Source organism: Talaromyces marneffei, chromosome 4, assembly GCF_009556855.1.
Source record: "Talaromyces marneffei chromosome 4, complete sequence".
In the NCBI taxonomy this organism is placed as follows: Eukaryota; Fungi; Ascomycota; class Eurotiomycetes; order Eurotiales; family Trichocomaceae; genus Talaromyces; species Talaromyces marneffei.
Window position 1 is genome coordinate 1,022,421 of NC_072351.1, and position 17,306 is coordinate 1,039,726.

The 17,306-nt window shown below is 47.3% G+C and overlaps 7 protein-coding genes across 7 annotated transcripts; 5 read left to right on the plus strand and 2 right to left on the minus strand.

The window, feature by feature from the left end:
• Positions 1-223: 223 nt before the first annotated feature.
• On the plus strand, positions 224-1,390 carry EYB26_005435 (uncharacterized protein; the record flags this gene model as incomplete). The annotated part of the gene is made up of 2 exons (XM_054264720.1): positions 224-342; positions 418-1,390. The coding sequence occupies 2 exons, from the start codon at positions 224-226 to the stop codon at positions 1,388-1,390; spliced, it is 1,092 nt and encodes a 363-aa protein (XP_054120695.1).
• A 447-nt stretch (positions 1,391-1,837) lies between these two features.
• EYB26_005436 (uncharacterized protein) lies at positions 1,838-3,394 on the plus strand (the record flags this gene model as incomplete). Its single annotated transcript, XM_054264721.1, has 7 exons — positions 1,838-1,972; positions 2,041-2,185; positions 2,234-2,296; positions 2,442-2,543; positions 2,595-2,741; positions 2,792-3,134; positions 3,211-3,394. 7 exons carry the CDS (start codon positions 1,838-1,840, stop codon positions 3,392-3,394), a joined length of 1,119 nt encoding a protein of 372 aa, XP_054120696.1.
• A 210-nt stretch (positions 3,395-3,604) lies between these two features.
• EYB26_005437 (uncharacterized protein) lies at positions 3,605-4,750 on the plus strand (the record flags this gene model as incomplete). Its single annotated transcript, XM_054264722.1, has 1 exon — positions 3,605-4,750. One exon carries the CDS (start codon positions 3,605-3,607, stop codon positions 4,748-4,750), a length of 1,146 nt encoding a protein of 381 aa, XP_054120697.1.
• Positions 4,751-5,275: 525 nt separating this feature from the next.
• Positions 5,276-10,704, minus strand: EYB26_005438 (uncharacterized protein; the record flags this gene model as incomplete). The annotated part of the gene is made up of 7 exons (XM_054264723.1): positions 5,276-7,887; positions 7,940-8,201; positions 8,257-8,751; positions 8,817-8,912; positions 8,971-10,550; positions 10,612-10,626; positions 10,689-10,704. 7 exons carry the CDS (start codon positions 10,702-10,704, stop codon positions 5,276-5,278), a joined length of 5,076 nt encoding a protein of 1,691 aa, XP_054120698.1.
• Positions 10,705-11,111: 407 nt separating this feature from the next.
• EYB26_005439 (uncharacterized protein) lies at positions 11,112-11,555 on the plus strand (the record flags this gene model as incomplete). The annotated part of the gene is made up of 2 exons (XM_054264724.1): positions 11,112-11,368; positions 11,471-11,555. The coding sequence occupies 2 exons, from the start codon at positions 11,112-11,114 to the stop codon at positions 11,553-11,555; spliced, it is 342 nt and encodes a 113-aa protein (XP_054120699.1).
• A 507-nt stretch (positions 11,556-12,062) lies between these two features.
• Positions 12,063-13,112, minus strand: EYB26_005440 (uncharacterized protein; the record flags this gene model as incomplete). The annotated part of the gene is made up of 5 exons (XM_054264725.1): positions 12,063-12,419; positions 12,467-12,545; positions 12,606-12,892; positions 12,956-13,048; positions 13,101-13,112. 5 exons carry the CDS (start codon positions 13,110-13,112, stop codon positions 12,063-12,065), a joined length of 828 nt encoding a protein of 275 aa, XP_054120700.1.
• Positions 13,113-13,453: 341 nt separating this feature from the next.
• On the plus strand, positions 13,454-16,594 carry EYB26_005441 (uncharacterized protein; the record flags this gene model as incomplete). The annotated part of the gene is made up of 2 exons (XM_054264726.1): positions 13,454-13,649; positions 13,713-16,594. 2 exons carry the CDS (start codon positions 13,454-13,456, stop codon positions 16,592-16,594), a joined length of 3,078 nt encoding a protein of 1,025 aa, XP_054120701.1.
• Positions 16,595-17,306: the final 712 nt, after the last annotated feature.

A 17,306-nucleotide genomic window follows, 5' to 3' on the forward strand; every position in this document is an offset into this window, starting at 1 on the left:
CTCTTGATCTGTCCATGACAGCAATTTCAGCAATTGAACAATTTATATCAGACGAATTCTTGCAACGACTTAACCCTGACCGGTAGAACATCATACGAATCGCTACTCCAGTGCCGAGCCGCCTTATTCTCCCAGCACAATTGCGCGCACTTGACGGCCTCCATACCCATTTGGGACTCGGGAGCTCCAGCTCTCCTCACACGCACGATAGAGAGCTCAAGCAATGGCCTCAAAACAGCCCGACCGTCGGCTCATACACAAGGATCGCTTTGGCTATGTATTCGGCAATCTAAAGACACAGAATTATCAAGACCCCGTTGCGCGCGGACCTGGTTCGCACACGTTCGTCCTACTCCGTCGCGAAAGTCTCTTTAACACACCTAGGCGGACATGAACTGACGATTATATGGTGTTTAGTATAAGAACACTAGCCTGGAACCCAACCGGCACCCTCATAGCCACGGGCTCCGCAAACCGCACCCTACGAATATGGAACCCCGAGCGCGCCAACGCGCGCTACTCAACCGAACTGCGCGGCCACACAGCCGGCATCGAGAAAGTGATTTTCAACCCTGTTCGCGACGCCGAGCTCGCGAGTTGTTCCAGCGATGGTACAGTACGGTTTTGGGATGTGCGTTCAAAAACGTGCGTGAGTAAATTGGATGTTGGAGGCGAGGCGTTTACGTTGTCGTGGTCGGCGGATGGACGGGTTGTGATGGTGGGTAGGAAGGATGATACACTTGTTCCTGTTTCGGTGGAGAGTACGTCGACACCAACAGTAAACACTGGGCCGCCCGGTTCTTCGGTTGCAGAGCAAAAAGTGTCGTCGACGTATACGATATTACCTCCCCACCCGCAAAATACACAGACGAATGCGACTACGTTCTCATATCATATACCCACACCCTCCGCACCGGACCTCGATCTTCTCGCGACTACGGGCGACGGCACAGTTCGAATATTTTCTTATCCTTCTTTCAACCTGCAACACACCTTGAACGCACACAGTTCAGCCTGCTTAGCACTCGCCCTAGCGCCCACAAGTCGTTATTTGGCTGTCGGCGGCAGCGATGCCTTAATATCACTCTGGGACACGACTGACTGGGTCTGTCGACGCACAGTTTCGAGTGAGGGAGGCGGGACAATCCGGGGTGTTAGTTGGAGTTTTGATGGCAGGTTTCTGTGCGGCTCAAGTGAAGAAGTAGGACCTAACGGCCTCGAAATTTTCCATGCGGAGACGGGAGATAGTGTGCACAAGATTGCGGTGAGTGCGGGCGTGCCTGCGGTTGCGTGGCATCCGACGAGGTATTGGTTGGCGTATTCGCTTATGGCGGAGGGGAGTAACGCGGGCGGATTGAGGATTGTGGGTGCTGCTGGGGGTGGACTGTAAGCTGGGTGGGAATGATTTATTGATGTATTTGATATACTCTATAGACATATTTGCACGGGTTATGATAATCTACGGCATCATGAAGTAGAAGACCACACCAACCACGGTTCTACATTCACATCTCCAGTCAGTCAGTCAGCACTGCCAGCCTTTTCGAGTTTGATAGAATGACATAGTAGCAAAGGTAGCATGTAACCGAAAATCCAGACAATCGTTGGTTAAAACATCATTCTCGCGTTTTTTGGTTAGCGTCTTGAGGGTTTATCAAAGTGCATGGGGCTTCCCCACAAAATTATTCCACAGGGTTGAGCTTGTCTCAACCTCATTTGAAGATTGAAATTTTCAGGCTTCACGCGTTCTCTGATAATACAAGACTACGCTAAAAAAAATACATCGTGGTAGTGTCTCGACTAATGCAGACTTAGCAGCTGGATACAAACAACCACAATGCTCGACTTTGCAGACGGCGCATCGGCGCACGAAAAAAGTTACATCACCATTGGCCAGATACCAGAAGATGTCAACCCTGAATCGAAAAAGGCGCCGTTTTCGACTATATCGCAGCACGTGCTTGTCCATACTGTTCGTCCTATTCCACTTATTTATTTAGATTTCTTTCTGGAAATAGGTTGGTTCTGACGTTAGTCTAGACGGAATTGATTCTCCCTGAAGATGTCTATACTACGACATGGAGCTCGATACGGGAAAAGCTTGAAAAGCCGCGATACATCCAAGTCATGATGCCACTCATCGCGTTGATTGAAGGGGATTTTTTCAATGATTTCGTCAAACCTGGTTTGTTCTTGTCGTGAACTCCGACGTACTCCTGTCTAACGCTCGTAGGGTCTGTTTTGATGCTGTCCGAAGGCCGACCTGGAGTGGACGATAAGTTTTCGTTATCACAAGGTAATTCCCCAGCCCTGTCCAACTAGGGCAATAAAAGAAAGAAAGAATGGGAATACACTTGCTCCGAAGAGCAAAAGCAAAAAGAAAAGGGGTCTTGTGTTGAGTCTGGACAATGGCTGACCGGTTGTTCCTTCCAAATTATCAGGCATCCTCACCCTCCAGATGGGCAGAGAGAAGTACGAACACACCGGCCTCACGGGAAAGCCAATTCGCAGTGGAGGCAGAAAGCATGCAAAGGAAAGATTCGGTAAGTCTCTTCACTTATTCTATCTTGTTTTTACTTCTAAGACATTTCTAGCAATCGAGATTGATCTCCGCCAGCCTTCGATGCTGCACGGCAAGAAAGGATTCGAACGGATCGTCTGGGCTTGTCGAAATGTGCTCAATGCCTCAGTCACCTGGCTTTTAGCGTGCGATGCAGTCTCTCAGAACCCTCTAGACAAAGGTAAGTTCACTAACTACGGTGATGTTGGGCTGCCTGCTCACAAGACTCAGCTGCCGCCACCCTTCAGAAATATCAGCCTAGAATCCTAGATTGTGACTTTGAGGAAATCGCGCACCCCGTCGTCAATGTCCCACCCCTATCCATGGATGAAGCGCGCTCTCTGTCCTCGCCAGCTGCCTTGGAGGACTATTGTAATGATGTCTCCGAATGGCTTGGCCTGGCCTCCCTACAATCCCCTCGTATTTCTGTAGAGGACATAATCGATCCCTATCTCAGTCGTTATGCCGTATCTCAGTCCGAGTCACTACAACCACGGTCTACAGCCCTTGTGAGTCTCCGCTGGCAAGGCGTCATGACTTCCCGCTGGATTAATCAATTGTTCACTTCTTGCCTGTGAGTATCTGCCTTCCGGTTTAACTTTCTCAATGGTCCCCTGACGGACCTGATCTACCATACTGACCGTGGGTAGCCTAGAACAACGGCTCCACACTGGCAGGTTGAGCGCCTGGAGCGCTCTATCTGCCTCGACTTTCCAGCGAGTTGCGGTCGAAAATAGCGATGGCTACACTGTTTTGTCAATGACGGAAAGTGCGAAACCCAGGGAAAGCGGATTTGTAGCCTGGGAGTTCGTCGGTGCCTCCCTGTCTACTTGAAGTTATGTCTGTTTTGCAATGGCAATTGCAAGTTGATGCCTGCCGCTGAGAGAGGTATTTGAGGCAGGCGCCCTCCTGCTGGTGTCTTCATTCCTTCTTTTCCTTCCTTCCTGTACTATACCCAATTCTTTCTTGCTTTCAGTCGATAGCCCTTTTTTAAAAACTCTATCATAATCACATAATCGCCTTCTCTTCTTTTCTCATATCACCATGGATTCTGTCTTTCTGCCTTACAATTTATCCAATAGCTCAGAAGACGAGCTCAATGCCTACCTTTCCGACCTGCTCAGCCAGCAGTCCTCTGCCTCCTTTGCCTCCGCCCCGTATACGAACTACAGGGGTAACGAATTTGGGGGCCTCACAAGCGTGGAAACCAGCTTTGGGAGCAACATCTGTGACGACCTCCCGACTGATATTACGTGGGATGACTATCTCCTTTTAACAGAAGGTCTGCTGGAGGGTACTCCCAGCTTTGATACGCCTGCCGCAATCGCGCCAAGCGTTTCCAATATCAATGCCTCTGGTGACCCCTCGACGTTGAATCTTGCTGCAGGAAACACGGGCATTAGCGTGTCTGATGCCCCTCCGAAGTTCAATCCCGACGCTGGAAGCGCTCCCGTCAACCTGCCAATCGGCTTGCCGACGTTCTTCGGCGCAGAAAGTGCGGCCATCGACATGCCAATCGGCCTCCCAACGTGGAATCCTGCTGCAGGAAGCACAAACGTCAACATGCCGGTCGGCCTCCAGATGTTCGATCTTTCTGCCGAAATCACAGGCACTGACATGCCAGTCGGCTCCCAGACCACAATCGAACATCCATCCTACTTAGGATGTGGTAACGGGGGTTTCCCCAATGGCACAAACGCTGGGGATTCTACGGTTCACGGTGTTTGTGTTGGCATAAACCAGCAGGTACACCAACCTATCAACGGTGTACATGTACCCTTGGCATTGCCAAATACCTCTTTGAAGATGTCTTCGAATACATCTTCCGAAACTGAGTCACCACTGAAGAGGGCCAATGAACCGTCAGCACGGCATACGACGCCACAACGGCGACGGTGTGAGCGTGCACCATCTCCGGTAGTATTGCCAATTTCGCATTCGAATAGCTCTTCGAATACGTCTTCCGAGACCCAGTCGCCGCCTAAGAGAAGCCGGCCCAGCTCACCGTCAGCCCGGCCGCCGGCCAAACGGCCAAGGTTCTCGCGGGCCGAGTCTACCATCCACTTCGTCCACGACGAGCGGTCCATGCCTGCGAACTTCCGGGCGAACCCCGACAACCATGGCCGCTTCCAATATACGGCTAGTGGAAGCCGGAAGTATTTGAACGGACCAAGCGCGGTGCAGGAATGACGTCGTCGTCGGGAGGGCAACCAAAATGCCGGCTAGCAGGGAAATGGGATGAAGTAAAGGATATGGTTCATGTTATTGATTTGTTTGATGTTTACTTTGCGACTTGCATTGCATTGGATGGTGTTGATATATCCTATAGATTTGAAAGCATGTTGAATCAAAAGTTGTATTTGTGTATTGTACACATTTTTGACAGAGATCAATCTCGTTTGCAGTTCATCAAGACGTCACTTTCACCTCACTTCTATTTCATTCAAGTCCGTTGAGGACCGGGACAAGGCTGACATCTCTATACTCCCTTAGACCCCATTGGTACTACATAGTTAATGATCAAGCTCGTGTTGAGGGCGCTTGTGATTGGAACATTGAAATTTCTATTGTTTCATGACTGTCATTATTTGTTTGCTAAGCTAATTCTGATAATATGAAAGTCAGAGTCCCAATGCAAAATATCCACCCGCCAAAACCACGATAATCCAATAGTTAGTACACCCGGGCAAAAAAAGTAGTCCAACTCTATGTCCATCACCCCTTAAACTCATTCAACAAGTCTTGCAAAACAGGTCTATTATGCACAAACTTCTCCAAACTTGGGATTTTGTTCCCCCTTTTCTCAGGCGTCTTCATCTTCTTCTCTCGTTTGACGATCTTGTGTTGTTGAGCGGTAGGACTTAATGGACTTATTACCCCTGGACCAGTCGGCGATCCTGGCCCAGCGTTGTATTTCCGTTTCAGCTTCTTGTCTGGCGTCATTCGAATGTTGTTGACGGATCTATTGATAGGTGATGGTGAGGTTTTGATGTTGTTGTTATACTGGATATTTCTCCGCTGCGTGGGCGAAAACATCCCAGCGCCATCCTCAAGTGATTCAAATACATGATCCTGCAACGCATTTTGAGGCAAATCATATACCCACTGCTTCGAATCCATAAGCTCGACATACTTTTGTAGTAACTCATTCCCATCCCTGAGAGTGGATTTACTTCCAATCACCAACAACTTTGTGCGCGCTCGCGTAAACGCAACGTTGATTCGGCGCCAGTCCCGTAACAGCTCACCGACCTGTTTATCGTTGTTGCTGCGCACACAGCTCAAAATCACGATTTCCTTGTCCCGCCCCTGGAATTTGTCTGTGGTATGCATCTCGAGCTCATTGGAGTACTGGCGGAGTGATTGCCGGAGGAGAGCGAGTTGGCTGCGGTAGAATGTTATTACACCGATTTCGCGAGGGGATATGCCTGATGAGATGAGCGATTGGACGAGTTGGACGCAGAGGGTTGCTTCGCTGGTGTTTGTGAGTCGGGAGCCGACAAGGGTTTCTGGGGCGCGGCCGGAGAGGGTGTCGGTGTTGACGAGAAGGGTCTTTGCGGAGGGGTTGAGGAGGTCGTTGAGCCAGCAGCGAGCTCGAGTTGGACCGGGGCAGCGGCCTGATGTTATTTCTGCTAGTGAAGTGGCGTGATGGTTCTTGATACTGTCGTGAAGCTTCGGTAGTTTAACGGATCGTGAAGCGACCTCTGCATTACCGCATTTCAGTCTTCCGGAGTATATGAGTGTGTTAGATAGTAGCATGATCTCTTCACACATGCGATATTGGTGCTCAAGATTAGTGACGGATGACGGTTGGGCATCACACAAGAGCTTGAATAAGCTCACATCAAGACCACCTTCCTGCGCCGCCTTGTTCTGAACAAGCGGTGGTAACTGATAATGATCACCCACGAGAATAAAAGTTTTCGCCATACGAACCGGGCCCAGACAAACAGGCAGTGTGATTTGAGAAGCCTCATCAACAATGCAATAGTCAAAAATACGCTCGTTAAATATAGGGTGGTTAATACCCAAACAAGTGGTCGCCACAACTTTCGACTCCTGGTAAGATTCTTGCAACTCTTCAATAGTGTTCTTGGGAATGGCAGCCAAGTCGACAAACTGCTGTACTTCTGGATGTACCTTTGCAACAGCCCCGAGACGAAGGGTTCGAATGTTGTCATTCTTGATTTTGAGCAGGATATTGTCGACTGCAGTGTGAGTATAAGATGTCAACAAGACACTCTTCCCTTGGGAGACCAAGGCTCGGATGATATGGGCAATAGTTGTGGTTTTCCCGGTACCCGGCATACCCAGGATAAGGGCATAGTCCTTTGCACTCATAACTTTATCGATTGCCTGCTTTTGATCGATGTTCAGGTTTGCTTGAGACGAGCTGAATATTGCCTCTGCGGACGAAGGGAGTTTCTTGAATTCAGGTGTTTTTCCTTCGATGATGAGTTTCCGTAAGGGTATGGACATGGAGAAATCCTCCATCAAACTGACGAGGTTATTCCGAATCGTGGCCATACCGTTACTGAACTCATCCTTGTCGAGACGGTACACCATTTGTTCCTCTGGATATTCAGAATTGCTGCTTTGGCCGACTTCCATTATGCCCTTAAAGCTCTGATTGCGATCCGCATCGAATTCTTTACTTCTGACTCGTGCATCGTGAAGTCTACGGTCAACTGCCACCGATATCCTCTTTGGACTCACACGGCCAACGTAGCCATTGGCCAAGGCAAAGTGTCCTTTCTCATCTGATATGACGATCGGTTCGCCCAGTGTAATCTGAGACTCTGTAAAAGAAAATCCAGGCGACGCTTTTGACTTGACAAAGGTGTACCTAAAGCGATTGATCTTCGAACCACTCGGATCCTCATAGGCAGAGCCAGGCTCAATCACCACACCGCTGAAGCAACGACCTAGAGGTTCCCTCTCTGTGCTCGTCATTGTCCATAACTCGCGTCTGAATTTCATCATATCTTTTTCTTCCAGAGTCAAAAGCTTGTCCCATTTCTTGAAGAACTCCGCATGGCGCGAATCTAGGTGGCCAACCACTTCGTCGAATTTAGGGCCTAACCCACTAGTTTCGCCATTTCCATCATCGACTAGTTTATGGTAGACAAAGCAAGCTGTCTTCGAATAGCACTGGTTGCAGAGATGTTTTCGTTGGATCATTGGCGGTAATTCCATCTTCTCACGAATAAAACCGGCCAGCCGATTTCGCTCTTGGATCATTTGCAAGAGTTCATGGCGAATGCCCCTGATTCGGAACATTTTCTTCATCTCTAGGTAATATAACAATCCAAAGGTAACTTCAATATCTGGGATAAAATCAGTATGCTACTTCAAAACATCTGTGCATTCAAGACTGACCGTAACGGTCAGAGAGCAGAAGTGTATACAATGAAGTCTGTGCTCGGTGACTATGGCTCGTATCCTTTTTGCCTGTTTTCATTTCCAGAGGAATGGTCAATGTCTTTTGGTCGCCACCATCGTTATAGACTACTTGCACAGTCGCGTCAACATTGCCTTTAAGCCCGTACATTGGAGACCAGACGTGCTCCTCGACCTCAAGCAATTTGTTGATGCTGAGATTGGCTTTAGATCCGTTGCGGTCTTCAACCATACACTCTGCCTGTGAACGAGTCAACTCATGCTGATCTTCAAATTTCTGATGAGCAAGCACTTACGTTTGGCTTTGGAAGAAGAAAAACATCTGCCCAGGCCTTCAACTCAGGCACTTTGCTCATCACATATTCCACAGCTTCGATCATACTGACGTGAATCGCATACAAACTTTCCACATATTGAACAAGAATTCGTTCGACTAAAGTTCTCATTGACTGCAGATCCCATTGATTGACTTTCATAGCTTCTTGAAATACTTCGTGGAGAATATGGCCGTATACCTGCGGCTTGTTGATATCAGAGGTAGCCTTGATCCGGTCCTGCAAGACAGCACGCCTCTGGCAAGTGATGGCGTCAGCGACGACAGTAGCTGAGATGAGGTGGTCTGGATGAAGGATGATCATGTTGTGGGCGTTGTCCACTATGCATTGGCCTCTGTGATCGTAATCGCCGATCAAGTGGATGTAAGAGTTTTTCGTGCAGGGACTGTCGAACCATGATTCCCGTAGGATGATGACTTTGCGAGTATGTGTTTTCTCGTCCGTCACGGAAAGCACCTATAGATCGTGTTATGGTGAGTTACAAGTTGGCCTCGAACAGGACTTGTGAATGCTCTACTGACCTGTTCTGGTTGTTTGAATCCTTTCAGAGTATCATACGTGCTTTCCGCGATTTGTACGATGAGATAGCGTTTGATAGCTTGTTGGGCTCTAGGTTTCTATTCACATATATCATAGTAAGTATCTAATAAATATGATAAGCTAAGGGTAACCGACTTCTGATTGATGTTCCAACTCTTGAAGAACATTGTCAAGGTCCAGATCGTTATCGTCAAATTCATCATCTGAAAGAGAATTTTCAACTGAAATGCCGGCATTTCGCGTGACTGTATTCGGCTGGACTCCCATCATAGGCTGTTCATAACTTAAGTCTCGACTAGGTTGTGATAATGTTTGTTTCTGTATTGCAGGCGTTTGTTTCTCATACTGTGTGAGTAATTCTTCCATGCCTTCTCCGAATTCAACATCGTCATCAAATTCGTCATCATCGTCTTTTAGAGGTGGCTGTTCGTATTTCGGCTCTCTATTCAGATCATTTTGTGCTAAACCTAACAATTGCTGTGGAGCGTGATTGTTGAGTGCCGTATTGTCTTCGTGGATGGAATGCATAATTGGTTGTGTCGACGAGTCCACTAAAGCCAATAGATCATCATCCAAATCATCATCACCAAAGTCTGAAGAGGATGATTTAAAGTTATGAGGTTTGTGAATGTCTTGTAGTCGATCCCCAAGATTCCTTCCTTCCATAGTAACCTCTGGAATGTGGTGCCGGTTAGAAGGCTTCGGATGCTGTTTCTTAGATGGCGACGGCGAAAGATCTTCCTGTACATAATCGTGAAGAGGAGGTGGTGGGGATGAAGGCGGCATTATATTGGGATTCGGTTTCGCGCTTGCTAACGTGTCTTGAATTTTATTCAAAAGAAAGCTTAATTTCGTCGAACTTCCAGAGTCCAAAACATTGCTTCTTGACCGAGAGAAGATATCCCGCGCTGTGCGAGCACCATCAACGCCTTCAACTCTCTGTCGTTTGGTTTTAGATGAAGGCCAGTCAACATTGCAACTGATAGACCTGCGCAATGCTGAAGAGTCCCGTCCTGTTTTCTGCGACACGGGGGTTCGAGGTGATGAGGATAGGTTCGTGAATTTCGTTGGTATTTCCAGTGTCCCCTCCAGCTTGCTCTTTCCAATGTATTTGTTCCATAGGTCGGTCGCCATATCGGTCTGAGGTGTTTTCAGAAGACCTTGAAAGTTCTTCATGTCAAACGATCCCTTCGGCTTTTTCGAAGTACCATCTTTGAGCGGAGAACTAGTAGGAGACGAGCTATGCCGACGCTTTTTCCTTCGACTACTTGTTCCTCGTCGTGTACCAGAACTATGAGGAGGAGCCGGTTGCCAGGAGACATAATCGTCGGGCGTCAATTCTTGGCCCGAAGGCATAACCATCGCATCTTCCGCATTGCTTATCAGGTCGGCTAGAGGAATCCTGTTGGCCGGCGTTTTAGGGCATTCACTCAATGGCTTTGTCTCCTTCGGTTGTGACAAAGGCAGGTTCTTGCTCGGAGACTTTGCCGGAGACTTGGGTGGCTCCATTACACCATTCATCCATGACCTTTGGTTTTCCTTGTCGGCGTTTGCGGTAGCTTGAGTGGTCTTCTTGGGCGAGCTTTTCTTCGGAACGGCATCATTGTTGCTAGGAACATATTGAAAGTTGCTCAATTTAGACTTTGAGCTAGCTGAAATGTACGGGTTCTGTTTCGTGGCCATGCTGGACGTTTGCAGTGTTGCAACACTGCTATCTATAGGATGGAGTTAGCAATGTCAACAACGTAAATAATCGCGCGGATGGAGCTCACTTGCCTCGATATTTCGTGTCTAAATAATAGAAATCATTGTAAATAAAAATTGCCAAATGCCTATGTTCAGGTGTGTTGTACAAACAAAGACTCGCATTGAAACAGTGGTGTATGGTTGTTGTCGCCCTCAACACGAGAGACGCGTCTTTCGCGTAGATGGATAATTGTTGCCTGAGGCATCAATGGAAGAGCCCGTCCCGTAAGGCACTAACGGCCAAGCCTTTTTCGGAGAAACCTCCTACGTTAGCTTCAATCTCGGCGGCTGCTACTTTCAACCTCAACCCAATCAACCAAGCGACTATCAGAAGTTATTGCCCACCAGTTCCAAAGATAACTCATCAAGGGCATTCAATTGCCTTCCTTATTTCATGAAATTTGCTTTCAGTCTTTACTGAAGCATAATATCGCCTTAAGGACTCGGCCCGCACCGCTCCGGTCGTTTTACCGAACTCATCTTTAAATTCGCACCCTTGTCGCTGCTCCAGTTTGCTACCATTATACACAATGCGTCAAGCTACATCTATTGCTCTCCGCGCTCGCTGCCTCTTGCGCACACCACAGACTAGCCGCACTTTCTCAACACAAAGCGGCCTTCGCTCCGCCGATCATGGTAACCATTACGATCCGCCCAGCGGTTGGCTTTTCGGCGTCAAGCCTGGTGAAAAGTATGTGAAGGAAGGATGGGAGAATATTTGGTACTTCGGTTTTATTGGAAGCTTGGTTGCCGCTGGTGTTGCATATGTCTTCAAGCCAGACACATCGTGAGTTTTCCTTGAGTCATTGGACTTGGTTATTGGTTCCCAGCGCATGCGAACAAATGAAGTCCTGGGACGAGGGCGAAATTGCTAACATTTGTAATATAGGATACAAACATGGGCCTTGGAGGAGGCTCGCCGACGATTGGAAGCAGAGGGTATCTTGGAGGATCCCGAGAAGGCTCAGAAATAAGGATCGATACCAGCTGAGCTTTTCGTTTTTATTTTCCATAATGTTATACTGCGTTGTACATAAAAGATCGGCTTCATTGTTATTATCTGATCTGTGTGCCGCAGTCATATCAAAGATGGCTGGGACACGTTGATAGACACACGTTCTTATTCCTTTCCTTTTCCGTTTCCATAATCTGACTTCTTTAGCATACGTTATAATGTGGAATTCGGTTTCGTTAGAAGACAGACGGCATATTGTTACTGGGGATATTAGAAAATCAAATGCCGGTCTGTGAAAGGCTTTTTCTTAAATGGAGAATCTCATATGAACTATCCAGTTATTTAAATACTGTATTCCAGTGGGAAGGCAAAAATATATTAATCGAGGTTCAACAAGTCCTTACATGTGGATATATAGCAATCTTCAGACTGAAAAAATAGGTACGATTGTCTAAGTATGGATCTAATTCTCGCCTCCGGCCGAAATTAATCATTCATCGTAGATAGGTTGACATGATGACAACAATCATATCTCAGGATAGACATCCGTTCGGCGAAGTAACGGCATCTCTCTCCTTATTTTATCAATCAAATCGAAATCAATATCAGCAGTCGCGATTTCAGGTTCCTTGAAGTCGCCCCCCAGTTTTGCAACCACCTGTCCCCACGGGTCGACTATCATGGAATGTCCATAGCTTGTCCGTTTCTCATTGTGTGCTCCTACCTGTGCTGCAGCAATTACATATGATTGCGTTTCAATGGCACGGGCACGGAGGAGAGCCTCCCAATGTTCTTGTCCCGTAGGCACTGTAAATGCCGAAGGGAAGGTTATAATTTGCGCATTCTGGCGCTTAAGAGCTATAGAAATTTCGGGGAATCGAAGCTGCTCTGATTAGCATAAGCGTTGAGTCTGGTGCCAATGTAACTTACATCAAAGCAGATGGCAAGACCAACTCGTCCTACAGGAGTTTCGAATGGTGGAAGAATTTGGGTACCTGCTTCGACACTCCTGTGTTGTAGGGATTGTCAGATCGGGATGAATGGTGCCTATTCTTGCGATTAAACATACGCGCTTTCTTTTAGTACTGGACCGTCTTTGATCTCAACATCAAACAGATGTATTTTCTGATACCGTTGCACAATCTCTCCATGCTCATCGATCCATATCAAGGTATTCTTCACCTTGATCCCACCTTGGGCAGGCTCATGAATGCCCACATTTATAGGGAACTTTGCATTCTTGGCTTCCTTTTGAAGGCCAAGGACAAATTCACTTTGCTGCACAGAGCGCACCAGTGACACACTTTCAGCGCTCGACGAGGCGATATAATCTGTCGCTTCGGGGAGAAAGAGTGCCTATCTTCTTTGTGAGGTCTAATTACCGGATTACTGTGATGACTGGGATTAAATTTAAAGTACCTTGGCTCCTGCAGCTATAGCTTTTGTTATCAATGTCTGGCATTGAGCGAGATTGTGTGCCATGCTCGCTGTTGAGCATAGTTGCCCTATCGCCTAGGATGGATGAGCAAGCTATTTCGTACAAGAATGGAGGCAAGTTACGTACAATTTTCACCATTTTGTTGTCGTTGAGAAGTCAGATGGGAAAGCAATAATAGCTAAACAACAGATAAATACTGAAAATATCAAAAAAAGCTTTATATAGGTATGTGTTAGACAGAAAGTGAAATGAGGGCATTCGCTATGGCGTGCTAAATGGGTGGGTGATATCGATAAGCAGATAAGCCACCCGATAAGCAATGCGGATCCAGTCCGACCAGCCGCAGTTAGCCTTTTTTTGCTTCACTTCTGACGACCACGATCGAGACTTGCTCATTCATCGCAAATCAGCCTTAATCAGTTCAAGTTAGTTTTACAATAGGCACGACATATTTCACAGCAATATATCTTCGAGCCAAGATGAAAAGTCTACGAAGAGACTTTTCTTCGAATCCACAGGCTCAGAATGTGTCCAGCAAAGTCTTCATCAGGTCGACAAAAAGCGGGAAAGTTCAGAAAATTGTTCGCGAATTATACCTAAGACAAGATATTCCATGCTCTTCACAGTTATGTACAATTTGCCCGACTTATGCCCCGGCAGATGCGAGTGGAAATAGTGAGTGAATATTCTTTACAGCTCCATGCGAAACCTGCCATTGACATGATGACCCGAAAATAGTTGCACCATTCGTTCTATCCGATCGCCCAGCAGGTACGACAGCCTTCCCTCACGGCCACTATATCGTCCCGGATACAAATGCCTTGTTAAATGGGATGGATGTCTTTGAGCACACCGGCGCATTTTATGACGTGATTATTCTGCAAACCGTTCTGGAAGAGCTCAGAAACCTTTCACTCCCTCTCTATAACCGTCTCATTTCTCTCATCAAAACGGACGAGAAGCGGTTCTACCTATTTTTCAACGAGTTCCGACTCGAAACGTACGTTCGCCGACAAAATGATGAATCCATTAATGACCGCAATGACCGAGCTGTACGCACTGTCGCCAAGTGGTACACTGAACATCTTCGTCAAGCCGCCAAAGGCAAAACCATTCCCGAAATTGTTGTACTCACCGATGACAAGGAGAACCTCCGCAAAGCGAAAGAGGAAGGTGTAACAGCTCTGTCACTCGCTGCTTATGTGTCAGGTCTGGAGGATTCCGACACACTGATTGACATGATTAATGACTCCCGCGAAGAGAGAGGAAAGAGGACAGAATTTTTCTACCCTGAATACTACTCCATGTCAAAGATGATGACGGGCGTACGAGCAGGAACGATGCACCAAGGCATATTCAACATTTCACCGTATAATTACTTGGAAGGATCTGTGAATGTGCCTGCATTTGAGAAACCGCTGCTTATTCTGGGACGTGACAACAGTAACCGAGCTGTTTCTGGCGATATCGTTGTCGTTGAAGTTCTGCCGAAAGATCAGTGGAAGTCACCGTCTTCAAAGATCATAGACGAAGAAGCAGTCACCAAGAACGAGAATCCGGATATTGAAGAGACGGAGGTTATTGTCAATGAGAGAGAAAAAAGAGCTCTTCAGGAAGAAGTGAAGAAAGCCCATGGTAAAAATGCCGAAGGAAAAGCTCAGCCAACTGCTCGAATTGTGGGAATCGTCAAGCGCAACTGGCGTCAATATGTTGGACACATCGATGCATCATCGACTTCATTACAAGGAAACTCAGGAAGACGTCAGCAAACTGTCTTTGTACTTCCCATGGATAAGCGTATACCCAAGATCCGAATCAGAACCCGGCAAGCAGCAGAGCTTCTCGGTCAACGAATACTTGTGACTGTGGATAGCTGGGACCGCGACTCTAGGTATCCCACAGGCCACTTTGTGCGGTCCCTTGGAGAGTTAGAGACAAAAGGAGCAGAAACAGAAGCTCTACTTCTTGAATATGACGTTCAGTATCGACCATTCCCGAAAGTGGTTTTGGATTGTTTACCTCCTGAGGGTCATGATTGGAGGGTTCCTACAAACATGGACCACCCTGGATGGCATAAACGTCGGGATCTACGAGATCTCTTAGTTTGCAGTATTGACCCCCCTGGCTGTCAAGATATCGACGATGCTTTACATGCACGCCTTCTACCGAACGGGAACTACGAGGTGGGAGTTCATATTGCTGATGTGTCCAACTTTGTCAAGCCAAACAATGCTATGGATTTGGAAGCAAGCCTGCGTGGCACCACTGTCTATTTGGTGGACAAGAGAATTGACATGCTTCCAATGCTTCTGGGAACTGACCTGTGCTCACTTAAACCATATGTAGAACGCTTTGCGTTTTCTACGATCTGGGAGATAACACCCAATGGAGAGATTGTATCTTCTGATTTCACAAAATCTGTCATTCTATCACGGGAGGCTTTCAGTTACGAACAAGCTCAACTACGGATTGACGACGCATCTCAGACTGATGACTTGACTCAAAGCATGCGCACACTTTTGCACTTTTCCAAAATCTTACGGCAGAAACGTATGGATGCAGGTGCCTTGAACCTTGCATCTCCTGAAATCCGAATTGAAACCGAGTCGGAACTCAATGACCCGCTCACTGATGTCAAGACAAAGGCGCATCTGGCGACAAACAGCCTTGTTGAAGAGTTTATGCTTCTCGCCAACATTACGGTAGCTTCCAAGATTTACAGCGCATTCCCTCAAACCGCCCTATTACGAAGACACGCATCGCCTCCTCCTCAGAATTTCGAACAGTTAGCTGCTCAACTCCAGAAAAAGCGCGGCCTTCACCTTGATGTTTCTAGTTCGGGAGCTTTGGCCGACTCACTTGATAGGTGTGTTGACCCAAAGAATCCGTTCTTTAACACCTTGGTCCGTATTTTGGCCACTCGTTGCATGACTTCAGCCGAGTATTTTACTGCCGGTGCGCACGCCGAAGCGGAATTCCGGCATTACGGACTTGCTTCGCCTATCTACACACATTTTACGTCTCCTATCCGTCGTTATGCTGATCTTATCGTTCATCGACAACTTGCTGCAGCCATCGGATATACTTCTGCCGAAGGTCTCAGTCGACGAAGTCAACTAGAGGACGTCTGCAAGAATATCAATTACCGTCATCGTAATGCGCAATTTGCAGGTCGAGCCAGTATCGAGTACTACGTCGGTCAAGCACTGAAGGCTCGGGGCGAGATGATGGCTAAGAATAAGGGTGACGAAAAGAACCTTGGTGTTGACGAAGAAGGATATATCATGCGCGTCTTTGAGAACGGCGTGGTTGTCTTTGTCCCTCGATTCGGTATCGAGGGAATTGTGCGATTGGAAGATTTCATGTTGCCTGGAGAAAAGGTTCTTCCCAACGTACACGATCCCGAACAGATGCGGGAGGTTGCCCACCGACGGGAGAGCGAATATGATGCTGAAGAATACACTCTACGTGTCTGGGACAAGAATCATCCAGAGACGGAAAGATCTTTGATGGTCGAATTGTTCGAGCGAGTCCAGGTCAATGTCAGCTCGGTCAAGGAAGAAGGCGGACGCAGTGCAGGCAAACGCAAAGTGCGGATGCTCATTTTAGGAAAAGCATAGGTGTTTGATTAATAATATCAAGGCCAAAATTACGAGATAGTTAGTTAACTCCGTAGTTAACTAATGACGAGAACAAAATGATGAGTCAATGGGCTTCGGAGATCGTAGGGCAGTAATACAGATCGGGTAATATTACCACAGCCTTACCGTAAAGTTAGGGCTGCCCCGCTGTTGGCCGCGCGACCATCTGGTTGCTTCCGTTTCAGTCTGTTTTGTTGACTGATCGATACGATACATCAGCACACTCGATCACAAACAGACAACAGCTGTCGCATCGGCATGGTCCATCTCCTCACTGGGGCTTAACTTGAGCATTGAATACCTACTAGGCCAAATCGGCGTTGTCCCAGAAATCAATCCATCGTGCGAAGGGGTTGCTCTGCTGGCGATAAGCATACTACGTAACTTAGTAGTACGATAAACAGTGGATGCGATGCTTTGTTGTCAGATGGTCATAGCTTCTTTTTGTTTCCCTCCCTGCCAGTCTCCAACTTCCAGAACATTTCTTCTCTTAGTCTGTGACAAATTCACCATCTGGCAGTATTTACACCATATAAACAAGTCATTGTTCTCCTTTCTAGTCTCCCTTTGTCTCCCCCTTGGTTAATTCCCCACGCCTCGGAAGTTCTAGTCAAAACCTGTTTGTTATCAATAGTCCGCATTGTGGAGATCGGCCCAGATCGTCGGTCTTCAAGGCATCGCATGTAAACAG